The sequence below is a fragment of the Sapajus apella genome, unplaced genomic scaffold (genome assembly GCF_009761245.1).
Source record: "Sapajus apella isolate SASKATOON/1434 unplaced genomic scaffold, GSC_monkey_1.0 scaffold47, whole genome shotgun sequence".
Classification (NCBI taxonomy): domain Eukaryota; kingdom Metazoa; phylum Chordata; class Mammalia; order Primates; family Cebidae; genus Sapajus; species Sapajus apella.
The window spans coordinates 15,189,013-15,215,925 of record NW_022436987.1 but is presented as its reverse complement, the minus strand read 5'-3'; the positions used below and the strand labels follow the sequence as shown (position 1 = coordinate 15,215,925).

The 26,913-nt window shown below is 35.5% G+C and overlaps 1 protein-coding gene across 11 annotated transcripts in view; it reads right to left on the bottom strand.

Moving 5' to 3' along the window:
* The window catches only part of PRMT3 (protein arginine methyltransferase 3), a 135,920-nt gene that overhangs the window by 73,723 nt on the left and 35,284 nt on the right, over positions 1-26,913 (bottom strand). For all 11 annotated transcript variants that reach the window (XR_004257627.1, XR_004257626.1, XM_032240981.1 and 8 more), the window contains 2 exons: positions 23,456-23,555; positions 4,029-4,107 (listed from right to left, as the gene is read on the bottom strand). Coding sequence is in view for 9 of the 11 variants with exons in the window: in XM_032240981.1 (XP_032096872.1) it covers positions 4,029-4,107; positions 23,456-23,555 (179 nt within the window). In the remaining 2 variants the exon portion in view is untranslated. The remainder of the gene's footprint in view (positions 1-4,028; positions 4,108-23,455; positions 23,556-26,913) is intronic.

The window sequence follows — 26,913 nt, the reverse complement described above, 5'->3', positions numbered from 1 at the left end:
CCAGGCACCAGGCTGGAGTACAGTGGCACGACCTCGGCTCACTGCAACCTCCACCTCCTGGGTTCAAGCAATTCTTCTGCCTCAGCTTCCCAAGTAGCTGGGACTACAGGCACGCGCCACCACGCCCAGCTAATTTTTTTGTATTTTTAGTAGAGACAGGGTTTCACCATGTTGGCCAGGATATTCTCGATCTCTTGACCTTGTGATCTGCCCGCCTCGGCCTCCCAAAGTGCTGGGATTACAGGCGTGAGCCACAGTGCCCGGCCTCTATAATCTTTATACTACTAATTATTTGGTAAATCTTTCCTTCAGAAAAACAAAGAAAAACTTTGCTTTGCAATAAAACAATAAGCATAGAAATGACCAGTGATATTAATCAAGACATACTCAAATACACAAATAGATTAAACTACTTTGCGTTACTCTTTTCTAAATTTTCTTTCTTCCTCTTGATTCTGTTAACAAACAACATTCAACAGCGCTGCTTAAGGAGTTAATGCTGACCTCTCTTAAATACATCTCCTTATTATCTTACCACTAACGTAAGCCATATAAAAGTATAGAAAGAGTTAGATATATGAGCTTCTACTTTATCCCTCTGATGATAAGAAATAGCTCTGCCATTGTTCACATTGCTGTGGGTTCCTAATGAATTTCACGGAGAATTCAATTCAAATGTACTAAGTTGCTGTTAGTTCCTTCGTAAGATTAATTCAGGCAGGTCTGGAAACAGTTACTTGGATCTTCCCTAGAACTTCAAGGCAATAATCACATTTTAAAAATACATTTTGGCCAAGAGCGGTGGCTCACGCTTGTAATCCCATCACTTTGGGAGTTTGAGGCATATCATGAGGTCAAGAGATAGAGACCATCCTGGCCAACATGGTGAAACCCCGAATCTACTAAAAAATACAAACTTAGCTGGGCATGGTGGCGTGTGCCTGCAGTCCCAGCTACCAGGGAGGCTGAGGCAGGAGAATCACTTGAATCCAGGAAGCACAGGTTGCAGTGAGGCCAGATCACACCACTGCACTCCAGTCTGGCGACAGAGCAAGACTCCGCCTCAAAAAAAAAATATATATATATATATATAATGATATATCATATATATAAAGATTTTAGAAGGGAAACAAGGCTTATTCCCTAAAATGTTTATATATATTATATAAAATATAATATATATAATATATATATATAAACATTTTAGAAGGGAAACAAGGCTTAATAAAAAGAACATGAATATTGGAGGCAGGCAGATCTGAATTGAAAAAAAAAAAATCAAGGTTTGCCATTTAATATGTGTCATCCAGGACACTTTTAGAAGACTGTTTCTAAAATCTCACAGGGCTATCATGAGGATTACGTCTAATAACATGAATGAAGGTATACTGTTTGGCAGCAGTAGACAGTCAACAAATGATGGATAACATTTTTAAGTCATTAAATGTTACAATTTGTGTATCCCTAATCTGAAAATCTGAAATCTGAATTTGAGCACTGACATGAACCCAAAGGAAATGCTTACTGGAGCGTTTCAGATTTCAAATTTTCAGATAAGGATGCTCAACCGGTAAGTATAATGCAAAGACTGTACTTCAAAATCCCCAAAACACAAAATCTGAAACACTGAAGGTCCCAACCATTTTGGATAAGGGATATTCAACCTGTAATAGTCATTAAAAAAACAAAACCATTGCAATCATAGGAAGTTATAGCCAATTGTTGCAGGGTAAAATGTATCTAAAAATTCTATCCAGGTTCTTGACAGAGATTGGGAACATATCTTGAAATGGTTGCAGAAAATAAAGTGATAAAATGGGCACATTTTGAAAAAGAAAGGTAATCAATTTAAATGCTATTATAAAAAGAACTCTCTTGTTCTGGAGAATTTTCTCTGTTCTTTATGTTATGGCCTTACTGATTTTTAACTGTACCAGAACTGCCAAAGTAATTTCGTAGAACTTGGATGGTAAGAGGCATAACTATGGTGAAGTCCTTTATATCATTAGTGTGAAATGCCTCCCCCTTTCATGTTTTACCAACTGTATTCTGACCATGGAAACTATTTGCTGATCTTGAAACTTTGAGAAAGGTAAGATGCAGGGAGGTAAGTGAAGGAGGACAGATGCCGTTCAATTCAGTTTTAGTGATTGTTTTAATGATTCAATTCCATAAACATGTATGATGCTCCATCTACATCCCAGAAGCAGTGAAGCTCATTTAAGAGTTAAAGCTAAACAAACATAATCCCTGTCCTGAAAAACAATTATTTTGTCTGTCTACAATTTCTCACAGCAGAAGGTCTGTAAAAACAGAATCTCACAGTAAGTATGCAGAGTTAATATGATTAAATGTTTTCCAGAAACATAAAAAGAAAGCCTTCCAAATTTATTAGGATCCATTTAGATGAGGATTGGGTATATTGCACTTTTAAAACTTATTAGAAACCAGTCACTACTTTAAATATTCTCACAAAATCACAGAGAAGTCAGGCTTTTTACATATTTAGTGAAGTCAAGAATAATCTCCAATTTAGTATGAAACATGCCATTGGCAAAAAAGGGAAAAAAAATGACATGAGGATTAAAAATAAAAAGGGGTTTGTTAGATTTGAATTTGAGTATCTAAAAGCTTCTAAACCCTAGTCTTTAGATATTTATTTTTTTAAATTGTACTTTAGTTTCTGGGGTACATGTGCAGATCATGCAGGATTGTTGCATAGGTACATACATGGCAAGGTGGTTTGCTGCCTCCATCCCCCCCCATCATCTATATCTGGCATTTCTCACCATGTTATCCCTCCCCAACTTCCCCACCCCACACTGTCCTTCTCCAGTCCCTGGCAATAGACCTCAAGTGTGTGATACTCCCCTCCCTGTGTCCATGTTTTCTTATTGTTCAACACCCGCCTATGAGTGAGAACATGCGGTGCTTGATTTTCTGTTCTTGTGTCAGTTTGCTGAGAATGATGGTTTCCAGATTCATCCATGTCCCTACAAAGGACATGAACTCATCGTTTTTTACGGCTGCATAGTATTCCATGGTATATATGTGCCACATTTTCCTTGTCCAGTCTATCATCAATGGGCATTTGAGTTGGTTCCAGGTCTTTACTATTGTAAACAGTGCCATAATGAACATTCGTGTGCATGTGTCTTGATAATAGAATGATTTATGATCCTTTGGGTATATACTCAGTAATGCAGTTGCTGGGTCAAATGGAATTTCTATTTCTAGATCCTTGAGGAATTGCCACACTGTCTTCCACAATGGTTGAACTAATTTACACTCCCACCAACAGTGTAAAAGTGTTCCTATTTTTCCACATCCTCTCCAGCATCTGTTGTCTCTAGATTTTTTAATGACTGCCATTTTAACTGGCGTGAGATGGTATCTCAATGTGGTTTTGATTTGCATTTCTCTACTGACTAGTGATGATGAGCATTTTTTCATGTTTGTTGGCTTCATATATGTCTTCTTTTGAAAAGTGTCTGTTCATATCCTTTGCCTATTTTTGAATGGGTTTGTTTTTTTTTCCTGTAAATCTGTTTTAGTTCTTTGTAGATTCTGGATATTAGCCCTTTGTTCGATGGGTAGATTGCAAATATTTTTTCCCATTCTGTTGGTTGCTGGTTCACTCTAATGATTGTTTCTGTTGCTGTACAGAAGCTCTGGAGGTTAATTAGATCCCATTTGTCTATTTTGGCTTTTGTTGCCAATGCTTTTGGTGCTTTAGTCATGAAGTACTTGTCTATGTCTATGTCCTGAATGGTTTTGCCCAGGTTTATTAAAGGGAGCTTTTTACAAAAAGCATTCTTGAGAATACCATTACCTTGGAGTCCTGCATATCTTATATAATATTCTTTCAACAATATAGTAAACAAATGTCTTAAATCTTCTTGTAATGCAAACATCTTTCATCTCTATTGGGAATTTTCTCAGCCATGCATAGTTTATTTGAAATCCAAAGGTTCATTTGGTTCTGCTAGACTAAAATAAGATTATTAAAACCAGAATTTGATACTCACCTGAGCCTCCTTTTGCCAAGTATTTGTTCTTTGCATAAAGGACAGAATCTAACATAGACTCAAACAGAAGAAAGTAACCCTGCATAAAAAAGGGGAAAAGAAAAAAAGAGTTTAGAAGAGTGCAATATCCTCATAGGCAGGTCAATTTAAATATTGGTGCTACCATTTATTATTATTATTATTATTATTATTATTATTATACTTTAAGTTCTGGGGTACATGTGCAGAACATGAAGGTTTGTTACATACGTATACATGTGCCATGGTGGTTTGCTGCAACCATTGCCCCATCATCTACATTAGGCATTTCTCCTAATGCTATCCCTTCCCCAGTCCCTTACTCCCCTGTTAGGCCTCCCCTAGCCACCCAGGGACTAATCTATTAATTACAAAACAATTTTTGCTTCTGCCATATATTTAATAGTATTCTGCAAAATCTGAAACTATATTTTTACAGTAAAAGTCATTAGAAAATCAGGCCAGCTTATAAAGTGAACCAAGAAAGTTTATTGGGGTAAAATATACTGAATCTTCTTTATCTATGATTCTACTTTCCAGACTACTGTTTCTTCCTCATTAAAGAAAATTCAGATACAAATTATTAACAAGCCCTATAACTCCCCAGAATGATGCAATATCCATCTCAAGCAGTGGTTCTCCACTTGATTTTGCCCCGCTGGGGAACATGTGGCAAGGTCTGAGTCATTTTTGATTGTCACAGCTGGGGGTGGGGGGTGAATAAGATGCTACTGGCATCTATTGGGTAGAGCCAAGGAACGTTGGTCAACATCCTACAATGCACAGGACAGCCTCTCACAAAAAAGAACAACCTGGTCCAAAATGTCAATAGTGCTAAGGTTGAGGAGTTCTAGTCTAGAAAACCATTTCCCAAATAATTTCCTGTCTAGTGACTTTCTTTTCGGTATATTAAAGAAAAAAAAAAAAAAGAAAGGGGAGGGACCCTTAGTCAAAGAGGTTTAAGAAACACCAGCTGCCATATCTCCCATTATAGATTCATAATGCACATGAACACACAAAAAGTTCTGGGTAGTTGTTATGGTGAAGAGAACTGCTTAACATATTTTAAGTATTACCTACTTTCTGACTGCAGACCTTTTTTCCTATTTAACATCTATCAACACCTTGCAGAACTAGTGTTTATGGAAATACAATTCATGAAATATGATCCTGGTATACTACTGGTTTTAGAGTATGATAATGAATCCTACACCAAGAAAGGATAATAATATAGTACAAATGAAAAAATAATTTGTCACTATTGGTGTCACAAATATACTAGATTCTTTTTTTTCCAAATATACTACATTCTAATACTACACTTCACGGTTTATTATATAAATGACAAATATTCATTACTGAGAAATCACTACCAGTTTCAGTCAGTCTTTCTGCTTCTAGGGTCCAACGCCTCAACTGCTCAAAGCAGCAGGAAAAGTCAAGTGCTCGGCACACAGAACACCTTATTGCTTACGGTGAACCAACATGAATTTTACCTTTTCTTTAGCATTCTATACCAAAACTGTTCTCATCCGCTCATTTGTTCTGTGCACAGATAAATGCCCAGTGGGGTAAGTATAATATTCTTTAGCCACATCAACAAAAAATATTTTAAAGGTTTTTCTAGAACAAGAAAAACCGCAAACCCAGAACAGATAATCTTCCCAAGAGATTAACAGCAATTTTAATGTATAGAAAATATAGCTCTCATGCTTGAATAAAGGAACTCAACCGAATTGCTAGCAACTCTACATTGGTGTTGACCTATTCTTCCCAACCTACCAATTCACTGATTTGAAAATAACTGCCTATGAAACAGAGGCTTAGGAACAAAGCTTGTTTACTAATGTGTTACTTTAGGAAAATTAAGGATTTGGCGGAAACTTGTTTTTCTGGATAGGGTACTTCAGTAATATGTCAAACTTGGGTTATGCAAATAAATGCTTATTATAAATAGGCACTCAACTGTTACTTATAGTGAATTATAATTTATGCCAAGGAATTATTAAATGGAAGGCATCTAACTTATGAGGAAAAGACTGGCTGGTAAAACTATTAATAGATTTGGTGAAAAAAAAAAGTCCCTATTTGCAATATTGCTGTGTTTTAAAACTTAAAATAAATAAAATTCACACTTTAGTACACATTAAATACAAAGGCCAAAAAAAGTTTAAGTATTGATTTGCCACTGTCAAATTGCTTTCTAGTATTCTAGCTCTATCTTTCAGCTCAGCTGTTACCTTATCAAAAATAACTTCTCTGATGCTCCTACGTAAAATATCCTTTTTCTTTCACTAAGCTCCATTTTTTTAATCCTGCTTTGTATTTCATCATAGCACTTATGAATTAAAATACTATTTATTTGCTTTTATTTTGTCTCCTTACTAAAACGTAAGCTCCAAGATCAAGGACTTTGGCATATTGTTTGAGGCTATATTCCTGAGGGCTGAAAATGTGTCTGGTACATAGTAGGAATTCTATACATAACTTTAAAATGAATAAATAACGTTCGTTATTAATGTTGTATGTGTGTAATACATTTGTTAAAATGAAACTTCTTGCTTTTTGTTATTTTTGTAGTACAAATTAAAATGTCATTTTAAAATAGTATTTTGTTTTCTAAAATTAAAACTGACAATAGTGGTGATAATTGTTAAGATTATTATAACGCTTCTATAAGAATTATTTCATTTAATTCTTCCCCAAAGCACCATTTATTGTCATTCCAATTTAATTTATTTATGTTAAGTAAGTTGAGATCTAAAAAAATAGTTCACAGTTACACAAACGGGAAGTGAATAAGACAGAATTTGAACCATGATCTAACTACAAAAGTTCTGAATCACTCTTTTATGTTGCCTCTTAAATTGATTTGCCTAATTGAAAATAAGATTTAGTAGGTGTATTACACTACATTTGTAGTTAAGGATTCAAGCATTCCCAAAACGAAAAATTTTCCATAGACCATATTAAAAAGATTAGAATTTACAACAGGTATGCGATCATTTCAGAGTAGTATCTCAGTTGGCAACTGGCTCTTAGCCACCATTTACAGTGAAAATATTAGTTTCGAAAAATCAATGCACATACTAGAATATATACAGAACTAATATGACATTCGTGAGATAAAATACCCAGTTAAAAATATTAGTAGATGAAAAGATTCATATATGTATTGCTAAGGGGTCATTGTCCTTTTTCTCAACTTTCCACTTTGCTAAACTTCATTTTACGACAGGCTCCCTATGTGATACAACAGCCTTTAAATTCCTGGGAATCGTCCTTGGTTCTGAACCAAGTCATTTATTACTGATATCAGAAGGCTTTGGTCCAAATGCCCTGCTCATCTGCAGTGTAATTCAGACTGTAATTTCACAGGCTGCTACCTCACCTGTAGGGGTGCCATCTGGAAGGAGAATCACACCTGATATGTTCTACCATGATACTCATGGGCATTCTTCTTTCAATAGTGACATTTACTTTAAAAAAATTAAATACTGCACTTATACTTTATTACTAAAAAGGAACATATGGAATTAAATCAGGGACTAGAATATTAACGTCATTCACTGAAGTGGGAATCTTATTTTTAAAACGGCTGCTCATGATATCTTCTTGGATTAGAAATATTAGTGATAAATGAATTTTTTGACACCTTCAGTATAAGGTGTTTTCTAACTTTTTTAGTTCAAATAACTGAATTACTGGTACACCTCTAGGCAAAATTTGATTAAAGGAGAGTTAAGAATAAAATGGAAGAGTTAAACTGAAGGATGTTAGCAAAGAATCAATAATCTAAAATATTTAAAGATAAAAGATTACCTGCAACAAATACAGAAGGCTACACAATCTAATCATAATTTCCAAGTAGTATATCTCTGAATCATAGTAAGTATTTGATAACATTTTTTCCAATATTACTCCCAAATTCTGTAACATTCACTGCAGACAGAATTTTTTTATGTGACTGGAGCTAGCAGTCAGTTATTAACTGGAAACAAGACATTTTAAGTAAAAACAAACAGATTTGTTTGCCAGCATTTTTTGAGGATATATCCACTGACAGAAATCCTCAGCATCTTCCCTGTCTAAACCAGATTTTAGATAATATCCAAGTTTGGTTATTTTAAATAGAAAAAAAACAAACGTATGAGCATTTGCCAAGTGAAGAATTCTCCTGGAATTCCATGATTTCTACCCTCCTACTCCTAGTCTTCAAACTAGGAGACCTAGTCTTCAAACTAGGTGAAGGAAACTCAGGAAGGAGAAAACACTAAACAAATGCTGTGCAATGGAGTGGGTAAAACAATTTGTTTACAGACAATTTACAACTGTTTGTGAGTAAAACAATTTTACTTACTCCATTCCACAGCATTTGTTTAGTGTTTTCTCCTTCCTGAATTTTTCCAAAGTAGTCACTTTGGTTTGCATGGAAAAAAACCAACTGTATCCTTTATATAGTCTTGTCAATAATTTGTGTTCCTATTAAACTGATTTTACATAAATAAGCAGGCAAACAAACACAATAAGCTCTTGGTAAACAATGCCAACTGAGAGAAGCAGAGCAGTGGCAGCATGCTGAAGGTGGGTTTATGTGTTCAGAAAGAGCCACAGGAACCTAGCAATGTGTTATATAAAAAGAACGCAGAACATCACGAATTTGGTGAATTAGTTAAACGCAGGTTGGTTATGGAATCTGGATTTCACAAAATACAAAATACACCGTCATAATGTCACCTCTCCAAGAAAATCTTCCTTGATGTCCCATACCAGGTCAGTAGCCTTTATAATGTGACCCAAATTACAAGCTGACTTACTATCAATGCATAAAAAAGATCATTCTAAAGCAGAGTTTCTCGATATTGGCACTAATGACATTTTGGGCCAGAAATCTTTATTTGTAGGGGCTTTCCTGTCCATCGATGGATGTTTAGCAGCATTCCTGGGCTCTACCCACTGCACCATTATCCCCACCCAATCCACAGTCCCAAATTCTAACAATTTGAAATGTTTCCAGTGATTGCTCATGACTCAAATATCCCCAGGAGTGTGAAATTGTCTTCTCTTCCACATCACTGAAAAACCACTGTTCTAGAGGTATCCGAAATACAAATAAATAAGCATTCTTTCCTATCTACTGTGTTCTCTGCTTAAAAAGAAAAAAAAAAAGTACCAAAGTTGGCCAGGCGCAGTGGCTCACACCTGTAATCCCAGCACTTTGGGAGGCCAAGGTAGGCAGATCACCTGAGATCAGAAGTTCGAGACCAGCATGGCCAATATGGTAAAACCCCGTCTCTACTAAAAATACAAAAAATTAGCTGGACGTGGTGGTGCACACTTGCGATGTCAGCTACTCTAGAGGCTGAGGCAGGAGAATCACTTGAACCCAGGAGGCGGAGGTTACAGTGAGCTAAGATTGGGCCACTGCACTCCAGCCTGGGGAACAAGAGCGAAACTCCACCTTAAAAAAAAAAAAAGTATCAAAGTTAAGGTGTACAGAATGCAATGTAATCTCTATTTACTTCACTGGTATAATAGCCTTAGATATTAAACATTTGAACTGCAAAGTTTTTTCAATAATTCCCCAGCCTATCACTTGACCCTTCCATCTTAAAATATGCTAACACTAACCACCTAATTTGTCATAAATGTGATAATGAAATTACACGAGAGTTTTCAAAGTAATTATATAAAATCCTTTTTGGTAAGATGCTTTCCTTACAGCTCCACAGTGACTGATAAAGATGATATTACACTGTTACGCACCTGGCAAAATACTGGCAGCTGATGATATCACTCAACATGGATACCTTTACCCTTTGCACTTACTTGCCACAGAATAGGTAGGAAAAATGTTGTGTTGGCATCTATATATACACACACAGACATCTCTGCACAGTGTTTAAGGTATTTTGCCAAGATAAAATTCTCAACATAGAATTCTTGGATTAAAGGATATGCACATTCAAAATTTTGATATATATCATCAAACTGCCCCACAAGACTATGACAATTTTTATTCCCACAATTGTATGAGTGGAATAAAGACCTAAATGTAAAAGGGAAAGGTATAGAGTTTATGGAGAATATTTTCATGTTCCTGCAGGAAAAAAGTACTGATCATAAGACCAATACATTCGACTATGTTAAAATCCAGAACCTCTGTTCATAAAAACAATTAAGTCACAGAGTCTGAAAAGATACTGGCCAGCCACACACATATACACATTTGTAAATTTTACGTCTCCAATGAAGAATACTAATTGTTCAAAGAGAGCACACAACCCAAAAGAAAAATGGGCAAAATAATTATATATAATTACTTCATAAAACAAAAATATATTACTTCATTAGTAATTCAAACACAATGGGAGACTACTACATGATACCAGATTAGCAGTCACACAATACCCAGGGTTGACAAGTCCATGGAGGCATGAAATAAAATTTTTCTACAGTACTTTGGAAAAGTACAGTACTTCTGCATTGCCTAATAATGTATAAGAGCAGCACACCCTGTGATCTAGCAACTCTAATCCTAATTGTATACCTACACATGAGTGCTTAAGTATAACAGCATACATGTACAAGTATACTATAGTACTATTATTTGCATGACAAAAAACTGGAAAGTATCCAGTGCCCAACAACAGTAAAATCAAAAAAACACTTCCCTAAGATGTGTTTTGTTGTGGTACATTCATTCAAGGGCATCTACAGAAATGAAAATAAATTATCTTTGTAAGCAATGTAAATGAATGTTACGAATATGACTCAGTGAAGAAAGCAAAAAACCACATTTTAAAACAAAAATATATGTTTTGCTCTATTCATATAAATTTTAAAAACTGGTAAACATAAACTACACTGTTTAGGGATGTAAGTATAAGTGGTAACAGCAAAAAGAAAGGCAAGGAAATGATTATCATAAAGGTCAGGAGAGTAGTTACCTCTGGGGTAGGAGCTGTAACTGAGAAATGATATTTGGATTTCTATTTTCTATATTTTCATCTGGCTGGTAATCATATAGATGTTCATTATATAACTATTTGTTATCCTGTACCTGTAAGTTTATGTAATTTTGTGTATATTACATTTCATAACTAAAAAGGTTATATAAGGAAGATTTATATGACTAGCATATATAATATACAATAATATGGGTGAAAGCAAAAAGAACAGATTCATATCTGCTTATAAATGGTTATAACATGTGTGGAACAGTACACAATTAGAGAATTGATTGCCTCTGTGGATGGAATATAATAGCAGGGGTATAGGAAGGGAAGGAGACTAACTCTTGAATATAAACTCTTTCATATCCTGTGAATTTTGTCTCATGGTTATATATTATTTGTTCATAAAATTTTAAAAAAGAAAAACAAAAAGGCTAATAATCACAAGCTAAAAGGACAATAGTTTTTAATACTTTATTTTGGAAAGAAAAAGTGAGGCTGATTTTTAAAAAGAAACAATATTAAAGGAAAAGATTGTTAGAGAGGTTTAAAAAAGGAAAAATCAATAAAGTGCTATACAGAAGAAATCCACTTTTAACCTATCTATGTTTTTATATTAAAAAAAAAAGAGTAGGAAAACCCATAACATTTAAACATTAACCACAAGAAAATTATAGTTAATTATTAATACCAAACAAAGATGACTAAAGAATCAAAAACATTATCAGGGACAAAGAACATTAATAATGATAAAGAAGCCAAACTATGAATAACACATAATAATTTAATGTGTATACACCTAATAACCACATAAAAATACCTGAAGCAAAACCTGATAGAACTGAAAAGAGAAACAGACAATCCTGAACCCTGGGTAGAAATTTCATTCTTCTTTCAGTAATTAAGAGAATTAGTAGACAAAATAAATAAGGATTTTAAAGACTTGAACAATACAATCAACCAACTTGACTCAAATGGCAATTATGTAACACTCCAACAATAACTACTTCATTCTAAATCAATGTGTGACATTCAATGAGAGAGACTGTATGCTGGGCCATAAAGCAAGTCTAAACAAATTTAAAGGAATGATAGCATATAGAGCATGTTCTCTTATCACAACCAAATTAAATTAGAAATTAATAACAGGAAGATATTAAAAAATTTCTTAACACTTAGAAGTTAAACATGCTTCTAAATAATCCATGGACCAAAGCAGAAATCACAAGTATATATTTTGAATTGAGTAAATTTGTCGGATAGCTACAGCAGTCATTAGAGGGAAATGTATAGGTTTAAACGTGATGAAAAAAGCAAGGTACAATATGTAGAGTATGCCTACCTTACACTGAATATGAGGTTCATTGCTTTATCCCGCCTAGAACAGTGCCAGGTATATAGTAGCCACACTATTTGTTAAGTAAATGACTATGCCAAGGGGTAGAAATATACATACATGTTTATAATACAGTGAAATATTTTAAGAAGGATATACTAGAAACTGGTAACAGATTTTGTTGGGGACTAGGGGTGGGTCCTGAGGGATAGGGTTAAAGATTAAAAAAAGATAAAATTTATTATATCTATATATCACTCAAAAAATGGCAATAAAAATTTACATGTATTAGTCACAAATATCTGTCAGAGAAGCTCCTATTTACCTATTACTTAACTTGATCACTGCCTTCCATGCAAGAATAAGAATCATGGTGATAACTGCCACTTACTAGGTCCCTATAATATGCTTGCTATTGTTCTGCAAGATTACTTTCTTTCATTTCTCTCACCTTCAAACATACAGTCCCATTTTTTTTAAGTCTTGTGGACTTCTGGAGAACATAACTTAGCATAAGAAATACTTTCCTCTGCATGTTCTAAAGTTTAAAAAACTTGTGTTAGTTTAAGTTTTTCTCCCACTAGATGGCACCCTCACTTAATCAACAAAAGGCTGACAGTCAAATCGGTCCTTTTCCACAAACTGCAGAAAACTGTCCAATAATCAAGTCTATCAAAAGAAAATGTGAATCTTTAAAATCTTTCCAAAGGCATGTGTGGGTCTTATTCCAGATGCACAAAAACAGCTTCTAAAACAATATTGCCAATCCACCACAGTGGGTGAAAAAATTCATTAATGATAACTGGATATTCCACTCTTAAAACTAATTACTGTTGGTCAGGCATGGTGGTTCATACCAGTTATCTCCACACTGGGGAGGCTCAGGAGGAAGGATCCCTTGAACCCAGGAATTTGAGATCACCCTGAGAAAGAGAGAGAGACCTTGTCTCTACAAAAAAAAAATTAAAAATTAGCTGGGCATAGTGGCACATGCCCATAGTCCTAACTACTCCAGGGGCTGAAGCAGAAGGACAGCTTGAGCCCAGGAGGTCAAGGCTGAGTGAGCCATGATTGTGCCACTGCACCCAGGCCTGGGCAACAGAGCAAGACCCTCTTTCTCAAAAAAGGAAAGTAAAAGTACAATATTACCAAGTGCCCCCTCCCTTTTTTTTAGACAGAGTCTCCCTCTGTCGCCTAGGCTGGAGTACAGTGGTATGGTCTTGGCTCACTGCAACCACAGCCTCCCAGGTTCAAGCTACCCTCCTACACCGGGATTACAGGCACACACCACCATTCCAGGCTAATTTTTGTATTTTTAGTGGAGATGGGGTTTTACCATGTTGGCTAGGCTAGTCTCAAACTCCTGACCTCAAGTGATCCACCCACCTCAGCCCCCCAAAGTGCTGGGATTACAGGTGTGAGCCACCATGCCTGGCCCCAAGCACTTTTATTAAAGAGAATTTATAGTATTACACAGTAACAGTGTGTGCTATGGACTGAGTGTGTTCCCCAAGTATGTTAAAACTCAATTACCAGTGTGATGGTATTTAAAGGCGGGGTCTTCAAGAGGTGATTAGGTCATGAGAGCATGGAAAGGATTGGGGCCCTTAAAAAAGAACTTGAGGAATTGGGATCATTCCCGTCTATTCCTTCCGCCATATGAGGATACAGCAACAAGACACCATCTTGGAAGTCAAAATCTGGCTCTCACTAGACATTCAACCTGCTGGAACTCTGATGTTGAACTTGCAACCTCTAGAACTCTGAGAAATAAATTTCTTCTGTTTACCTAGTCTCAGGTATTTTGTTATAGCAGCACAAATAGACTAAGACACAGTGATTCTAGACTACTTATGTAGACTTTAGAAGCTATAGGAAATAGTTACTGATGGTATGACTCAGTATATAAAGAACAAGACCTCATTCTGTTTCCAGCAACAATACATTTTAGGATCTACTGACACTCTGAATACAACAAATATGCTAGGAGGAAAAAAAGAACATCTTATTGGATGCATCAGTAAGCTGGCTTTCACCTTGAGTGCATTTGCTAAACCTAGTGAACGAACAGGAAACAGGAGACCAAGCTCATAGTCCAACTAGAGTGAGGACTCTAAAAAGAAACTGCTCTAAACAACAGAGCTGGGACAAACATATCTACACAGAGCAAATGTGAATTTACAATCTCATCTGCTGTCGCCCACTGCTCCAATTCAGTTTAGAACGTTGGTGCTGAGTAGTCAAACACATACTTCCTCTCTAACTCCACCCCATCTCCAATAAGCATAAGACAGACCCCAAACATACAACCCTGATTTACAACGCCAGGGGGACAGGAAAAAACCTAAAGTCAATAATGTAAAAATAACCCTTCAACACACTCTTTGGTAACACTGTGGGAAAACAGGTATTCTCATTCTGTTGTTGGTAAGAAAGTCAAATGGTACAAGGAGAATTTGGCAATAACCAGTAATGTTGCCCTCTTGCTCCCTTTTCTCCATCCCTCCAGAACTGGCCTCAAGCAATCTTCCTGCCTTGGCCTTGCAAAGTGCTGGGATTACAGGTAGAAGCCACCAAGCCCAGCCCTCATTAACCCTTTGTCCATCAGTCCTACCTCTAGCAATATAAAATGACATTACACATATACAAGAATATTCAACACAATATTTGTAATAGCAATAAAATTCAAATGAGCATTATATGGAAATGTAATTATCGATACAATGTATTCTACATGAGAATAAAAAAACTTACATTTGCAATATACTTATTAGTCTAGGCTGGGGGTGTGTGCAGAATCAATCAAATACGTGTCTAAGAAAGTTGGTGCACATGTGTGTACAGCCATAAAAAGGAAGGAGAAATCTCTTTATAGAATGATGAAGTGATTTCCAAGACAGAATTTTTAACTGAATAAAAGCAAAGTATAGAACAATATCTAGAATATGCTAACTTTGGCATAAGGGTGAATATATTCATATCTAATATATTCAAAATAACCCCAAAGATAAAAAGAAAATGGTCATCTATCCACAAAGGAAGATGACAGAAGAAAAAACATAAACCCCTGTTATCTTAAAATGTACATAAGAACTACTAAAAACTTGGTAATTTTTTGTATAACTAAAACACAAAATTAAACTAAACAAGGAAAAAAGAAGCAATCCTCCCCAAAACTGAAAAGAAGAAAACACTGAAATCTGGTTGTATGTCAAGTTAGTAACATAAAAGGAGAAACTAGCCACTACTAGTGACTTAAAAAACAACAACAGTATTTTGACTGTACATTTCTCATAAGATACATTCTAAAAGAAAAGAAAATGTAATCAAATTTTAAGCTGCATTTAGAAATCTACTGCTTAGTAGTAAAGTTGGTGTTAAATGCCTTCACTGCTAAATTATACCAAACATTTAAAGAGCTAATATTAATTACTCTCAAACTCTTCCAGAAAATCAAGAGGGGGGATTTCTTCCAAACTCATTTTATGAGGTTAGCATTACACAGATAACAAAATCAGTCAAAGACACCACAAAAAAGAAACTGCAGGCCAATATCCCAGATGAACACAGATATAAAACTCCTTAACAAAATACTAGCAAACCAAATCCAGCAGCACATCAGATCACTTGCCATGATCAAGTAGGATTTATCCCAGAGATGCAAGGATGACAAAATGTACACAAATCAATAAACATGATAATTCAAAAAAAAAGGACAAAAACCATATGATCATCTCAATAGACACACAAAAAAAGCATCTGATAAAATTCAACATCCCTTCATGATAAATATTCTCAACAAGTTAGGCATAGAAGGAATGTAACTAAACACAACAGTGGCCATCAACAACAAACCCACAACCAACAACATACTGAATGGGGACAGTCCATTTCCTCTAAGATATGGACTAAGACAAGGATGTTCACTTTCACCACTTTTCAACATAGCACTAGTTGGAAAGAAGGGAGTCAAATGGTTCCTGTTTGAAGACAACATGATCTTATACATAAAATCTGAAAACCTCTTAGAACTGACAAACAAATTCAGTAAAGATGCATGACACAAAATCAACATACAACAATCAGTAGCATTTCTAAGCCCAGGGAAAGCAATAAATAAAGAAATCAAGAAAGCAGGCCAGGTGTGGTGGCTCACGCCTGTAATCCCAGCACTTTGGGAGGCCGAGGCAGGTGGATCACCTGACAACGGGAGTTCAAGATCAGCTTGACCAACATGGAGAAACCCCGTCTCTACTAAAACTACAAAAAAAATTAGCCAGGCATGGTGGCCTGTAATCCCAGCTACTTGGGAGGTTGAAGCAGGAAAATCACTTGCATCTGGGAGGCGGAGGCTGCAGTGAGCCAAGATCGCACTCCAGCCTGGGAGACAGAGTGAGACCCTACCTCAAAACAAATAAGAGCTACCATTTGACCCAACAATCGCATTACTGGATATATACCCAGAGGAATGAAAATCATTCTACCATAAAGAGCAAGATGCACATGAATGTTCATTGCAGCAGTACTCGCAATAGCAAAGACATCGAATTAGAATCAACCTAAATGCCCATCGGTGACAGAGTGGATAAAGAAAATGTGGCACGGATACCCCATGGAATGCTATGCAATCATTAAAAAAACAAAGAACAAAAGCAAAACGAGATCATGTCTTTTGTGGGAACATGGATGGAGCTGGAGGCCGTTATCTTTAGCAAACTAATGCAGGAACAGAAAACCAAATACTGCATGCTCTCACTTGTAAGTGGGAGCTAAATGATGAGAATTCATGAATACAAAGAAGCGAACAACAGACACTGGGCCTACTTGAAGGTAGAAGTCGGGAGGAAGGAGAGGAGTGGGGAAAAAAAAAAAAAACTCAGCTTAGTACCGAGGTGATGAAATAATTTGTACAGCAAACCCCCAGGACATAAGTTTACATAAATAACAAACCTGTACATGTACTCCCAGATCTAAAAGATAAAAAAAAAAAAAAAAAAAAAAAGAGAGAGCCACTAAAAAATTAAATAAAGTTTCTGTACGGCAAAGGAAACAGGGTAAAGAGGCCATCTGCAGAGTGGGAGAAAATATTTGCAAATTATTTATCCATCAAGAGATTTATAAAGAACTCAACAGCAAAAATCCAAATAATCTGATCAAAAATGGGCAAATAAACTGAATAGACATCTCTCAAAAGAAGACATATAAAGGGGCAACAGGTATATTTTTAAAATGCTCAACATTACTAATCATCAGAGAAATTAAAATTAAAATTATAATGGGATATTATTTCATGCCAGTTAGAAGGGCTATTATCAAAAAGACAAAATAAGGATGCAAGGACGCAGAAAAAGTGGAATTTTTATATACTGTTGAGAAAATAAATTAGTACAGCCATTACAAAAAAGAGTATAGAGGTTCCTCAAAAAAACTAAGAATAGAATTATTACATGATCCAGCACTCACACTACTAGGTATACATATCCAAATGAAAGGAAATCAGTATGTCAAAGAGGTATCTGCGCTCCCACGTTTATAACAGCACTATTCACTATAGCCAAGATACAGAACCAACCTAAGTGTCTACTAAGACTTGAATGCAGCCAGGCGAGGTGGCTCATGCCTGTAATTGCAGCACTTTGGGAGGCTGAAGAGGGTGGATCATGAGGTCAGGAGCTAGAGACCAGCCTGGCCAGCGAGGTGAAACCCCAACTCTACTAAAAATACAAAAATTAGCTGGGCATGGTGGCGCACACCTATAATCCCAGCTACTCGGGAGACGGAGGAAGCAGAACCACTTGAACCTGGGAGGAGGAGGTTGCAGTGAGCTGAAATCACGGCACTGCACTCCAGCCTGGGCCACAGAGCGAGACTCCATCTCGAAACAAATGAACAAAAAACCAGCCAAACAAAAAGAGTTGAATGGATTTTAAAAATGTGACTTATATACACCATATACAGTTTACAGAAGACAACCTATATTTATAATAAATGTTTATGTACCTACAAATACAAGCTATAAATTTGAAGGGTTTTCTTTTACTTCTAGGTAGAAGTAAACGGTATTACTGACAAAATATTCATAAATTGTTACACAATTTTAGAATTTAAAATCAAAATTAACCAATATTTTGTGTTCTCTGAGGGCTTACCTGAAAAATTTTTGTAAGGGCAGTTGATTCATGTTCCTGAATAACTTAACCTTTTAATCTTCATAATTATAATACTTTATAACTTATTGAAGACTGAGGAAAAGAAAGGCTAGGAAGTGGTTAAGAGCATAGACAAGAACAAAAGATTATAAGACCGAAATAATTATACACAAAGGACCTATTTTTTAGATTTCTAGTCTCTTTGCTTTCATTTTATTCTTGATTCAGATGTTAGCATATATATGAAAAAATACAAACCACAATTTATCTTTCATTGTTCAAGTACTATATCTCCCTGTTCAATACCCCAAATCCCAATAACTCACATTCATCAGCTAATTTTCATACTTCTGCACACCAACCATGGACAGTCAATTAGTAAATGCTAGTCATAGAAACAGAAAGTCTTCTGCTTTTACAAGGGACTGTAAGAAAGGAAGAAGCCCTAAGAATGTTCTTCCTCCAAGAATTAATATTCTTTACTTCATGTAAATGATTATTTTCATCTGTTATTTATTGAATTAGTGTAGTAGCTCTCGTGAGTTAGAGTTCTTAAAAGTTTGTATAACTTTCGAAACTGAATAGCTAATTATTGAGATCTTATGTGTCAGAAACTGTTCTAAGAAATTTACATGTATTAACTCATTTAATCCTCACAAAAATCTTATGAAGTAGGTAATGCTATTATTTTTATTTTATAGAGAAGGAAATCGAGGCACAGAGAGGTAACATGCCCAAGAATGGAGGCAGTTTGCCTTTGGAGCAACATTCTTAACCCTGTCGTATTCTACTTCCGTGCCTTCATGTGCTGTACATAAAATTATAAATGTCTGTGGCCAGCAAATTTCTGCCAGGGAACATTCCCTTAAAATTCACATTCTGTCATCATTTACTAATGCTAAGCCTCGTGGATTTAGTCTATGTTCTTGCAAAGTCATGCTGAAAACACAGAGGAGGTACAGCAATACCAAATGAGTCAATTTTGCTTACTGGGTCGGAATTAGGGATGGTTATTTTGAACAGTTTTATTAAGCAGTCAGAAATAAGAAGCCATAAAGAACAGCTCTCAAAACAAGAACTTCTATTGGTAGACTAAAATGGAAAAAATGGGGACACATACATAAAGACATATGTATTAACGTCTTCCAGGGATTAAACTGTTTACATTTAACTGAAACAATTTTGTCAAACAGAAATTCCATCTGATAAAAATATACAGCATGAGGACTATAGTTATTCTTATCCAGAAAAATCCTTCAAAATAAAGACAAAAATCCATGAACAGTGCAGACAAAAATCATATTTAGATTAAGCCATGGAATAGTTAGTGGACCACAGAAGAAGAAAACAGATGTACATCCCTGCAATATAGGATGCCTACACTGCTATAATGGATTACACGTCCATTAAACATCTGTGCCCAATTCTGGAGTATATTCCATTTTTGTCTTTCCTTGTTGGAAATACTTGTAAAAAGAGAGAAAAAAATGCTTAACGACGGTTCATTCTAGATTTTTGCATCCTTATTATGTTGTATGTAAAAAAAGATAAATAAATAAAGACAGGAGTCTGTGAAATTTAAGTTTAAAATGCTGGCTCATGAAACTGTGGCTATAGATTTAAAATAGTTGTTTACCATTTGCCTACTATTTCAGCCAATGTGACTGAAATGTGGAGAATAAATTTTAGAAAGCATACCTGCCCCTTGTTTAATTATGTAACTAATGTTTTCCAGCTTCTCAAATCAAAAATCCTAATGAAAGTACCAAATAAAGTTAGGGACTTATAGGATTAAGAAGATACCATAAATGTTATTTCCAGTCTACAAAGATGATTAAAAATAATTTAGCACAAGCCTTCTTAGCGCCTTAAATGCAAATTTTATTAGAGAAATAAGGCCATACAGAGCTGACTGCCATAGAATAACTGCTGTTAAGTTACAGTGTCCAATGTCCCACCTAGAGCACTTAAAACAATTGCTAGACTTCAACTCACTTAAAACAAGGAAAGGCAGACAGTGTGATAATGCAAATGCTTAAGTTACACCTTTGTGGTGAGGAAGAAGAAAAGTTCTTATTTATCACTTCCTGGACACACTGTTTTGTTTTTCATTACTTCAGGGCTTCCAAGCACCTTGGCTTCCAAACAACTGGCTCCTTGCATCTCAGGCTCCAGTGACTGGCTTCCTGATAAAAGGCAGAGGTCTTACCCGACCAATGCTCTAAATTGAAAGGTGCTCCTTATTTCAGTACTATGAGGGGTCCCCAGACCCCAGGCCATGGACAGGTACTGGTCCGTGGCCTGTTAGGAACTGGGCCGCACAGCAGGAGGTGAATGGCAGGCAAGCATTACCACCTGAGCTCCGCCTCCTGTCAGATCAGCAGTGGTATCAGGTTCTCAAAGGAGCGTGAACCCTGTTGGAACTGCGCATGCGAGGGATCTAGGCTACATGCTCCTTATGAGAATCTAATGATGTGAGATAGAACAGTTTTATTCCAAATCCATCCCATCCCCACCCCCCAATCCATGGGAAAACTGTCTTCCATGAAACTGGTGCCTGTTGCCAAGAAGTCTGGGGACTGCTGAGTTACGAATACAAACTAAAAAAAGAGAAACCACACAAGCTATTTAAAATAGAGGAAAATAATGTCAAAAGTCACTTAGACAGAGGATAAAAGATATGAGAAGTCATCAAGAAGACAGTGACACAACCAGACTTTAGTAATGCCCAGAAGTAGCTGGCATTCCTAGGCTACTGCTACAAGAACCCAGGGCTGGGGTTACACAGTGGATGCTGGAATTACAGCATGCCTGTCCAGTGCGAATTGGAACCACAAAAGAAACAGCTTTTGTCAGTAACACACTAGAGATAAAGTAAGAAGGGAAGAAATGCCCTGGCTTCTCCTTTTCTTGAATCTTGGGATATTTAGAGTTTCCAGTGTTTCCTTTTGGGTTCTCCAAACTCAGTAGAAGTCAGCCATCATTGGAGCCTGGGAAAGGCAGCCTTTGGGGTTAGCCCTCCTTAGTACAGAAGAAAGCAGAAGGGTACAAAAGAGATTTGAGGGCAAACAAGCCCAAGACCAGTACAACTTTCAATAAAGTTCACATTATAAAGACAATCTCATGAATTCATTCAATTCAGCTAATTGCAGTTATTATACCAGCTGGATCTAAGACATCAACTGCATATTAATAATTCTAGATCATCTTTCAGATTTAGAAGTGAAAAATCCTAGAACATCAATATCCAGAACTATAATTCTGCTAGGCAGAGCAAGAACTATCCCATTAGTTATTGTAATCAGATATGTAATTATGTTCAACTGAGGTAACAGAAAGTTTAGACAAGTCTTTCTTTTAGTTTGCCTATAAAATCTATGTTGGAGTAATTTAAAAGATGCATTTTCCAAGAAAAGTAAAATATTTGGCATAAACTATTTAAAATTCTTGTTATATATGCCTCAAATGTGCTTTCTCAGAAGCATCTTTTCATAGTCTTTAAAGAAATGTTAAATTTTTAATTCATATCTAGTACTTCAATTAATGAGAAATCAGAGTCCTGATACAAATTGTTTGGTGTGAGAATACTGATATGACTAAAGATTGTATAAAGTGAATCTTAGCATTAAAAAAACAACATACTGTTTCACATACAAAATAGTAGCTGTCAACAATTGTGGCTGTCATCAGCTCTAGACTGAAACTCCCTATGCTACTGCATTAAATTTGAATACTCCAAAAGTTCCTTGAAATTTCTATTTTGCTAGGATTATAACTATTCATTCAAAATGTATTAAAAAAATTATAAAGCAAAATTCATTTTCAATTTTTTTGATAAACTTATTTCATGAAAATATATCTACCAAATAGAACATTAAGAAAAAAATTATTTCAAAATAATTTAAAAATCTTTATTAGAAATGCTATCTAGTTTATTTCTGTCAAATTGACATATCAATAAATGAATTCAGCTGTCAAATACCATTAATTTTTGTTTGTTTGAGACTGGGCCTCACTCTGTCACCCAGGCTGGAGTGCAGTGGTGTGATCTTGGCTCACTGCAACCTCCACCTCCTGGGTTCAAACCATTCTCCTCCCTCAGCCTCCGAGTAGCTAAGATTACAGGTGCCTGCCACCATATCCAGCTAATTTTTGTATTTTTAGTAGAGATGGGCTTTCATCATGTTGTCCAGGCTGGTCTTGAGCTCCTGATCTCAAGCGACCCACCTGCCTCAGCCTGCCAAAGTGCTGGGATTACAGGTGTGAGCTACCATACCCAGCCTCCATTAATTTTATTTTCCCATATATTTAAAAATAAATATTTTGTCTTGACTCGAGATTTTAACAGCAAATTATAAAGCTACGTAATATACCTTCCTTTTAGTATTTTAATAACAGCAATAAATTCTGTTTTATGTGATAACAGACACTGATTACATGGCCCAATAGATTAGAAAGATAGGACATTCAGTATGATAATAGTGGCAACAGCATGTTAATTTTGATGAAACAGTCCTAATAAGTCCTTATTAGCCCTTGGAGGCTTTTGGGAAACACTTAGGTATTTAAAACTTTTCTGCAAACACTTAGGCATCTAAAACCAAACAAAAAATAATAATAAACTCTGATTAATTATGTATTTAGCATCTTAATACTTTTATTATTGTAATAGAGTAGAAAAATAATTTATTATGATTTTTAAGGTAAAAAAGATAATTTATCACTTTTTAAAAATTATGAATAGCCAATAAATAAGCACCATTTCAGAATACACTACCATAAGAAGACTGTAGCTGTTTTTTAAAATTACACATTATAGCATCTAATGTAGCTATTTAAAAAATAATGTCACCATTCTGCCATGTATCAAATATAATTAAATTCAGGAAAACTATTATCTTATTCATTACTTAAAAAAATATTTTTTCATTTTACCAGTGAAAGTAGTTTTTTTCTGTAAACACTCACCATCCACTCAGATATAATAACATCCACTTTTTCTACAGGAAGATGAACTTCTTCGATCTTTCCTTTAATTAGTGTAATAGTATCTTCAAGTTTATTTAGTCTGAAAATTATCACAATGAATTAGATTAGGTTAAACAGATTCTGAAAGCTAGTCAAATTACATAATTTTTTTTGCCAACAACTCATATTGTTTTGTTTTAGCACCAGTTTTCTTTTTCTGAACTAATTTTTTAATATTTCTTTCATTGTCCATTTATGTCAGTAGCAAAACAGAATGTCGTCTCTTGGTCTGAAATGTATTTTGCCTATATACTTGGAGATATTTTTCTCTACATAGAGAATTCTGTATTGACAGTATATTGTTGTAGGATAGGAGTTGGTAAACCTCAGTCCATGGGCCAGCTACCTGTTTTTGTAAGTAAAGCTGGAACACGTCTGGGCCTTTTTGTTTACGTATTGTCTATTGCCTCTTTCACGCAGCAATAGCAGTTGAATAGTTGCAGTAGAGATCATATGTCCTGCAAGTCTAAAATATTTTTACCTTGGCAGTTTAAGAAAAAGTTGCTCCATATTACAAAAGAATGGGAGGCTGAAAATATGTGCTGATCTTATGATCAAGCATATAAAAATATCTAATGAATGCCACTGGTCAAGGTTAAATAATTTTTGATAGTGATAGGATCTTAGGTTTTGTATGACACTTAATGTTTTGTTGTTGATGATGATGTCATTATTGTTTATAGATACCTGTATAACTTTCACAAGCATTTGATCCTAATAGCCTGTGAAGTAAATAGAGTCAGTATTGTCATTCTCTTTTGCACATGAGCAGCACAGGTGCAATGAAATTATCTTTGGAACACCTACTGAAAAATTAGCTTGATTCTAATGTAAAGAAATATGATAAGGTAATAAAAAGAATATCTTTAAGTAATTCTCTTAACTAATCCAATAAAAATGAAATTATCAACTTTTTCTGAGGGGAAATCTTAAAAGTAGCAATTTAACTTTCACTTCATGATACAGGGACATCATAAACAGCAAAAAGTACGTGGAAGTTCATACAATGAACACCTAATCAAGTGCATTTAAAGTCAGTGATAAAGCAAATCTAAAGTTCACCTAGAATATACGGATGGCAGCTTATGGGGGAGAAGAAACGAATATCCTAGTAGATATAAGTAGGTACAATATACACTATTCGTTTACTTTCAGTTCAATATGTCATCAAAGTATACATATTTATTTCTCTTTTGCTCCCTAAGCACAGTGAAATTACAGTAATACAAAATGTAAGATACTGATAAAAGCATGAAGATTTTGGAAAAAATCCAAAATAACCTCATAATTTAGTGAGAGAAAAAATCCAAAGAATCTCATAATTTAGTGAGAAAAAAAGGGAATGACATTATATAGTACACCTGTGAAGAAGGACCCTGTACTCTGTGCACATACCAGTGAACATGATAGTGGAGGTGAAGCCATTCTTTACAACACAAATGCCTGGAGGCAAGAGGTGTACAAAGTGGGAGTGATAAACGGGCAAAAACATTACTGGGGTAACTGTAAACTGACCAGTCTCTACCCTCTCCCCTCAGAGACACAACCTATGCCTTTATTAAAGAATCTAGTCCTTCATTCACAAATGTTAACAAAATGCAAGAATTCCTAACCATATGAAGCTGGGGGCAGATTTACACACATTCCATGAGAAGTAAATACTACCAAGAAGGTATGGGGAATAGACTTGGAACCATAACAAGGCTATTCTATGAGCTGCTCCCTCCCAAATGTATCATCTTTATTTACAGATGTGTAGCTGTAGAATTATTAACACTGAGGACATTTATTGTTTGAAATTAGCAATAACTCAGTTCTAATAAAGTGAAAAAAGATAAAAAGAATCATCTGGAATCTATCAGAAACATTGGGTTTTTAGGTTTTGGTGACGATGATTTACCTGGTTTTGAATATATCATGTCCTGAGTCTTAAAAATTGATTAATTCTTCATTGAATAAGTATTCACACTGAATGCCTAGGATGTGTTGGGTTCCCTCCTAGCTAGTTGGGACACATTAATGAATGAACAAAAGAAAAATTCCTGCCTTATCATGAGGAGCTGATATTTTATTTAAGTTTACATTACTCTGGATTTCATCTCCTGGGACCTAAGACTTTTGAGAGTGGCAAGAAATATACCAAATTTTGACAGTGATCTCTGATAGTAGGATCATATGTAATTTATCTCTTGTATGTCTTCTCAACACAAAAGTAACCTTCTTCCCCCTCTTTCTTCCTTTTTTATTTAAAGTAGAAGAGAATCAAGTGGGGAAATCAGTCTGGCTGCACTACTGAGAACAGATGACAGAGAGTAGTTGGAGGCAAAGACAAAGTACAAACAACTGGTCCAGTTAAGTGAAGATGCACTAATTCAGGTGAGAGATCTAAGAATGTAAAGGAAGGCATGAAAAACATCATGGATAGAAGAGAGACACATTTGAGAAACATTAAGGATACTCAACAGAACTCTGTCTCCAACAGATATGTTGAGTAAAGGAGAAGAAATGTCAAGTATGAATCCCAGGTTTACAACTTGGAAAAAAAGAGTTAACGCAGCAGGTCTGTTTTGTTTTACTCAGTTCTTGCGTAGATCTCTATGGCCATGGCAGTGATTCTTTTAGATTCTTTTAGATCAAACTCTAAAAACACAAATTCCTAGACCACTTGAATGATTACAGAATAATGATGTTACTCTATTTACCCGACACAGTAGGTTCAGATGAACCAGGTTGACAACATGTTTAAAGTAAATATTAAGATTCATCATGCACACTTGTTACTTGGTTTGAGTATATGCCACGGCTGGTCACATGGCAGAAATATGCCTACTTGACCAGCTAACTTTGAGAACTACAGTCTCTAAGACTCAAGCACATTTTCCTGGATAGAGATATCTCACATGTGCCTCTGAGGTTTGAAGTTTGGAAGAAAATGTCTTGTGTAATTCTTGTGGTAAAAGAGAGAGAAATACCTTGGAAGTTTGCCTGTGACCTCTTTGCCTATGGGTATCTCTTTTCTGTTGTTTTTGCACTGTACCAGTTTCTGTAATGTTAGCTATGAGTAAAGCTTTATACTGAATTCTGTAAGTTCTTCCAGTAAATCACTGAACTAGTGGGTGGTCATGGAATGTTCCCCATAAAGACAGAACCACTGGGTGAATCAGAAATTAAGGGGGCTTGGGGGTATACTAGCAAGGGAAATAAATTTAATTTTCCTGTAAGATGTCTTAATCACCTCATGACTTTTACCAGAGTTCTATGGCTTTCAAAGAACAAATGTTTTAAAAAACTATTTTAGCCTCATCAGTGGTTCAAATTTCTCTTTGGCTTTAATTCACATTTCTGTTATTTCTATTAAATTTATAAACAAAATATGAAGGAGCATCCCTTATTTCAAG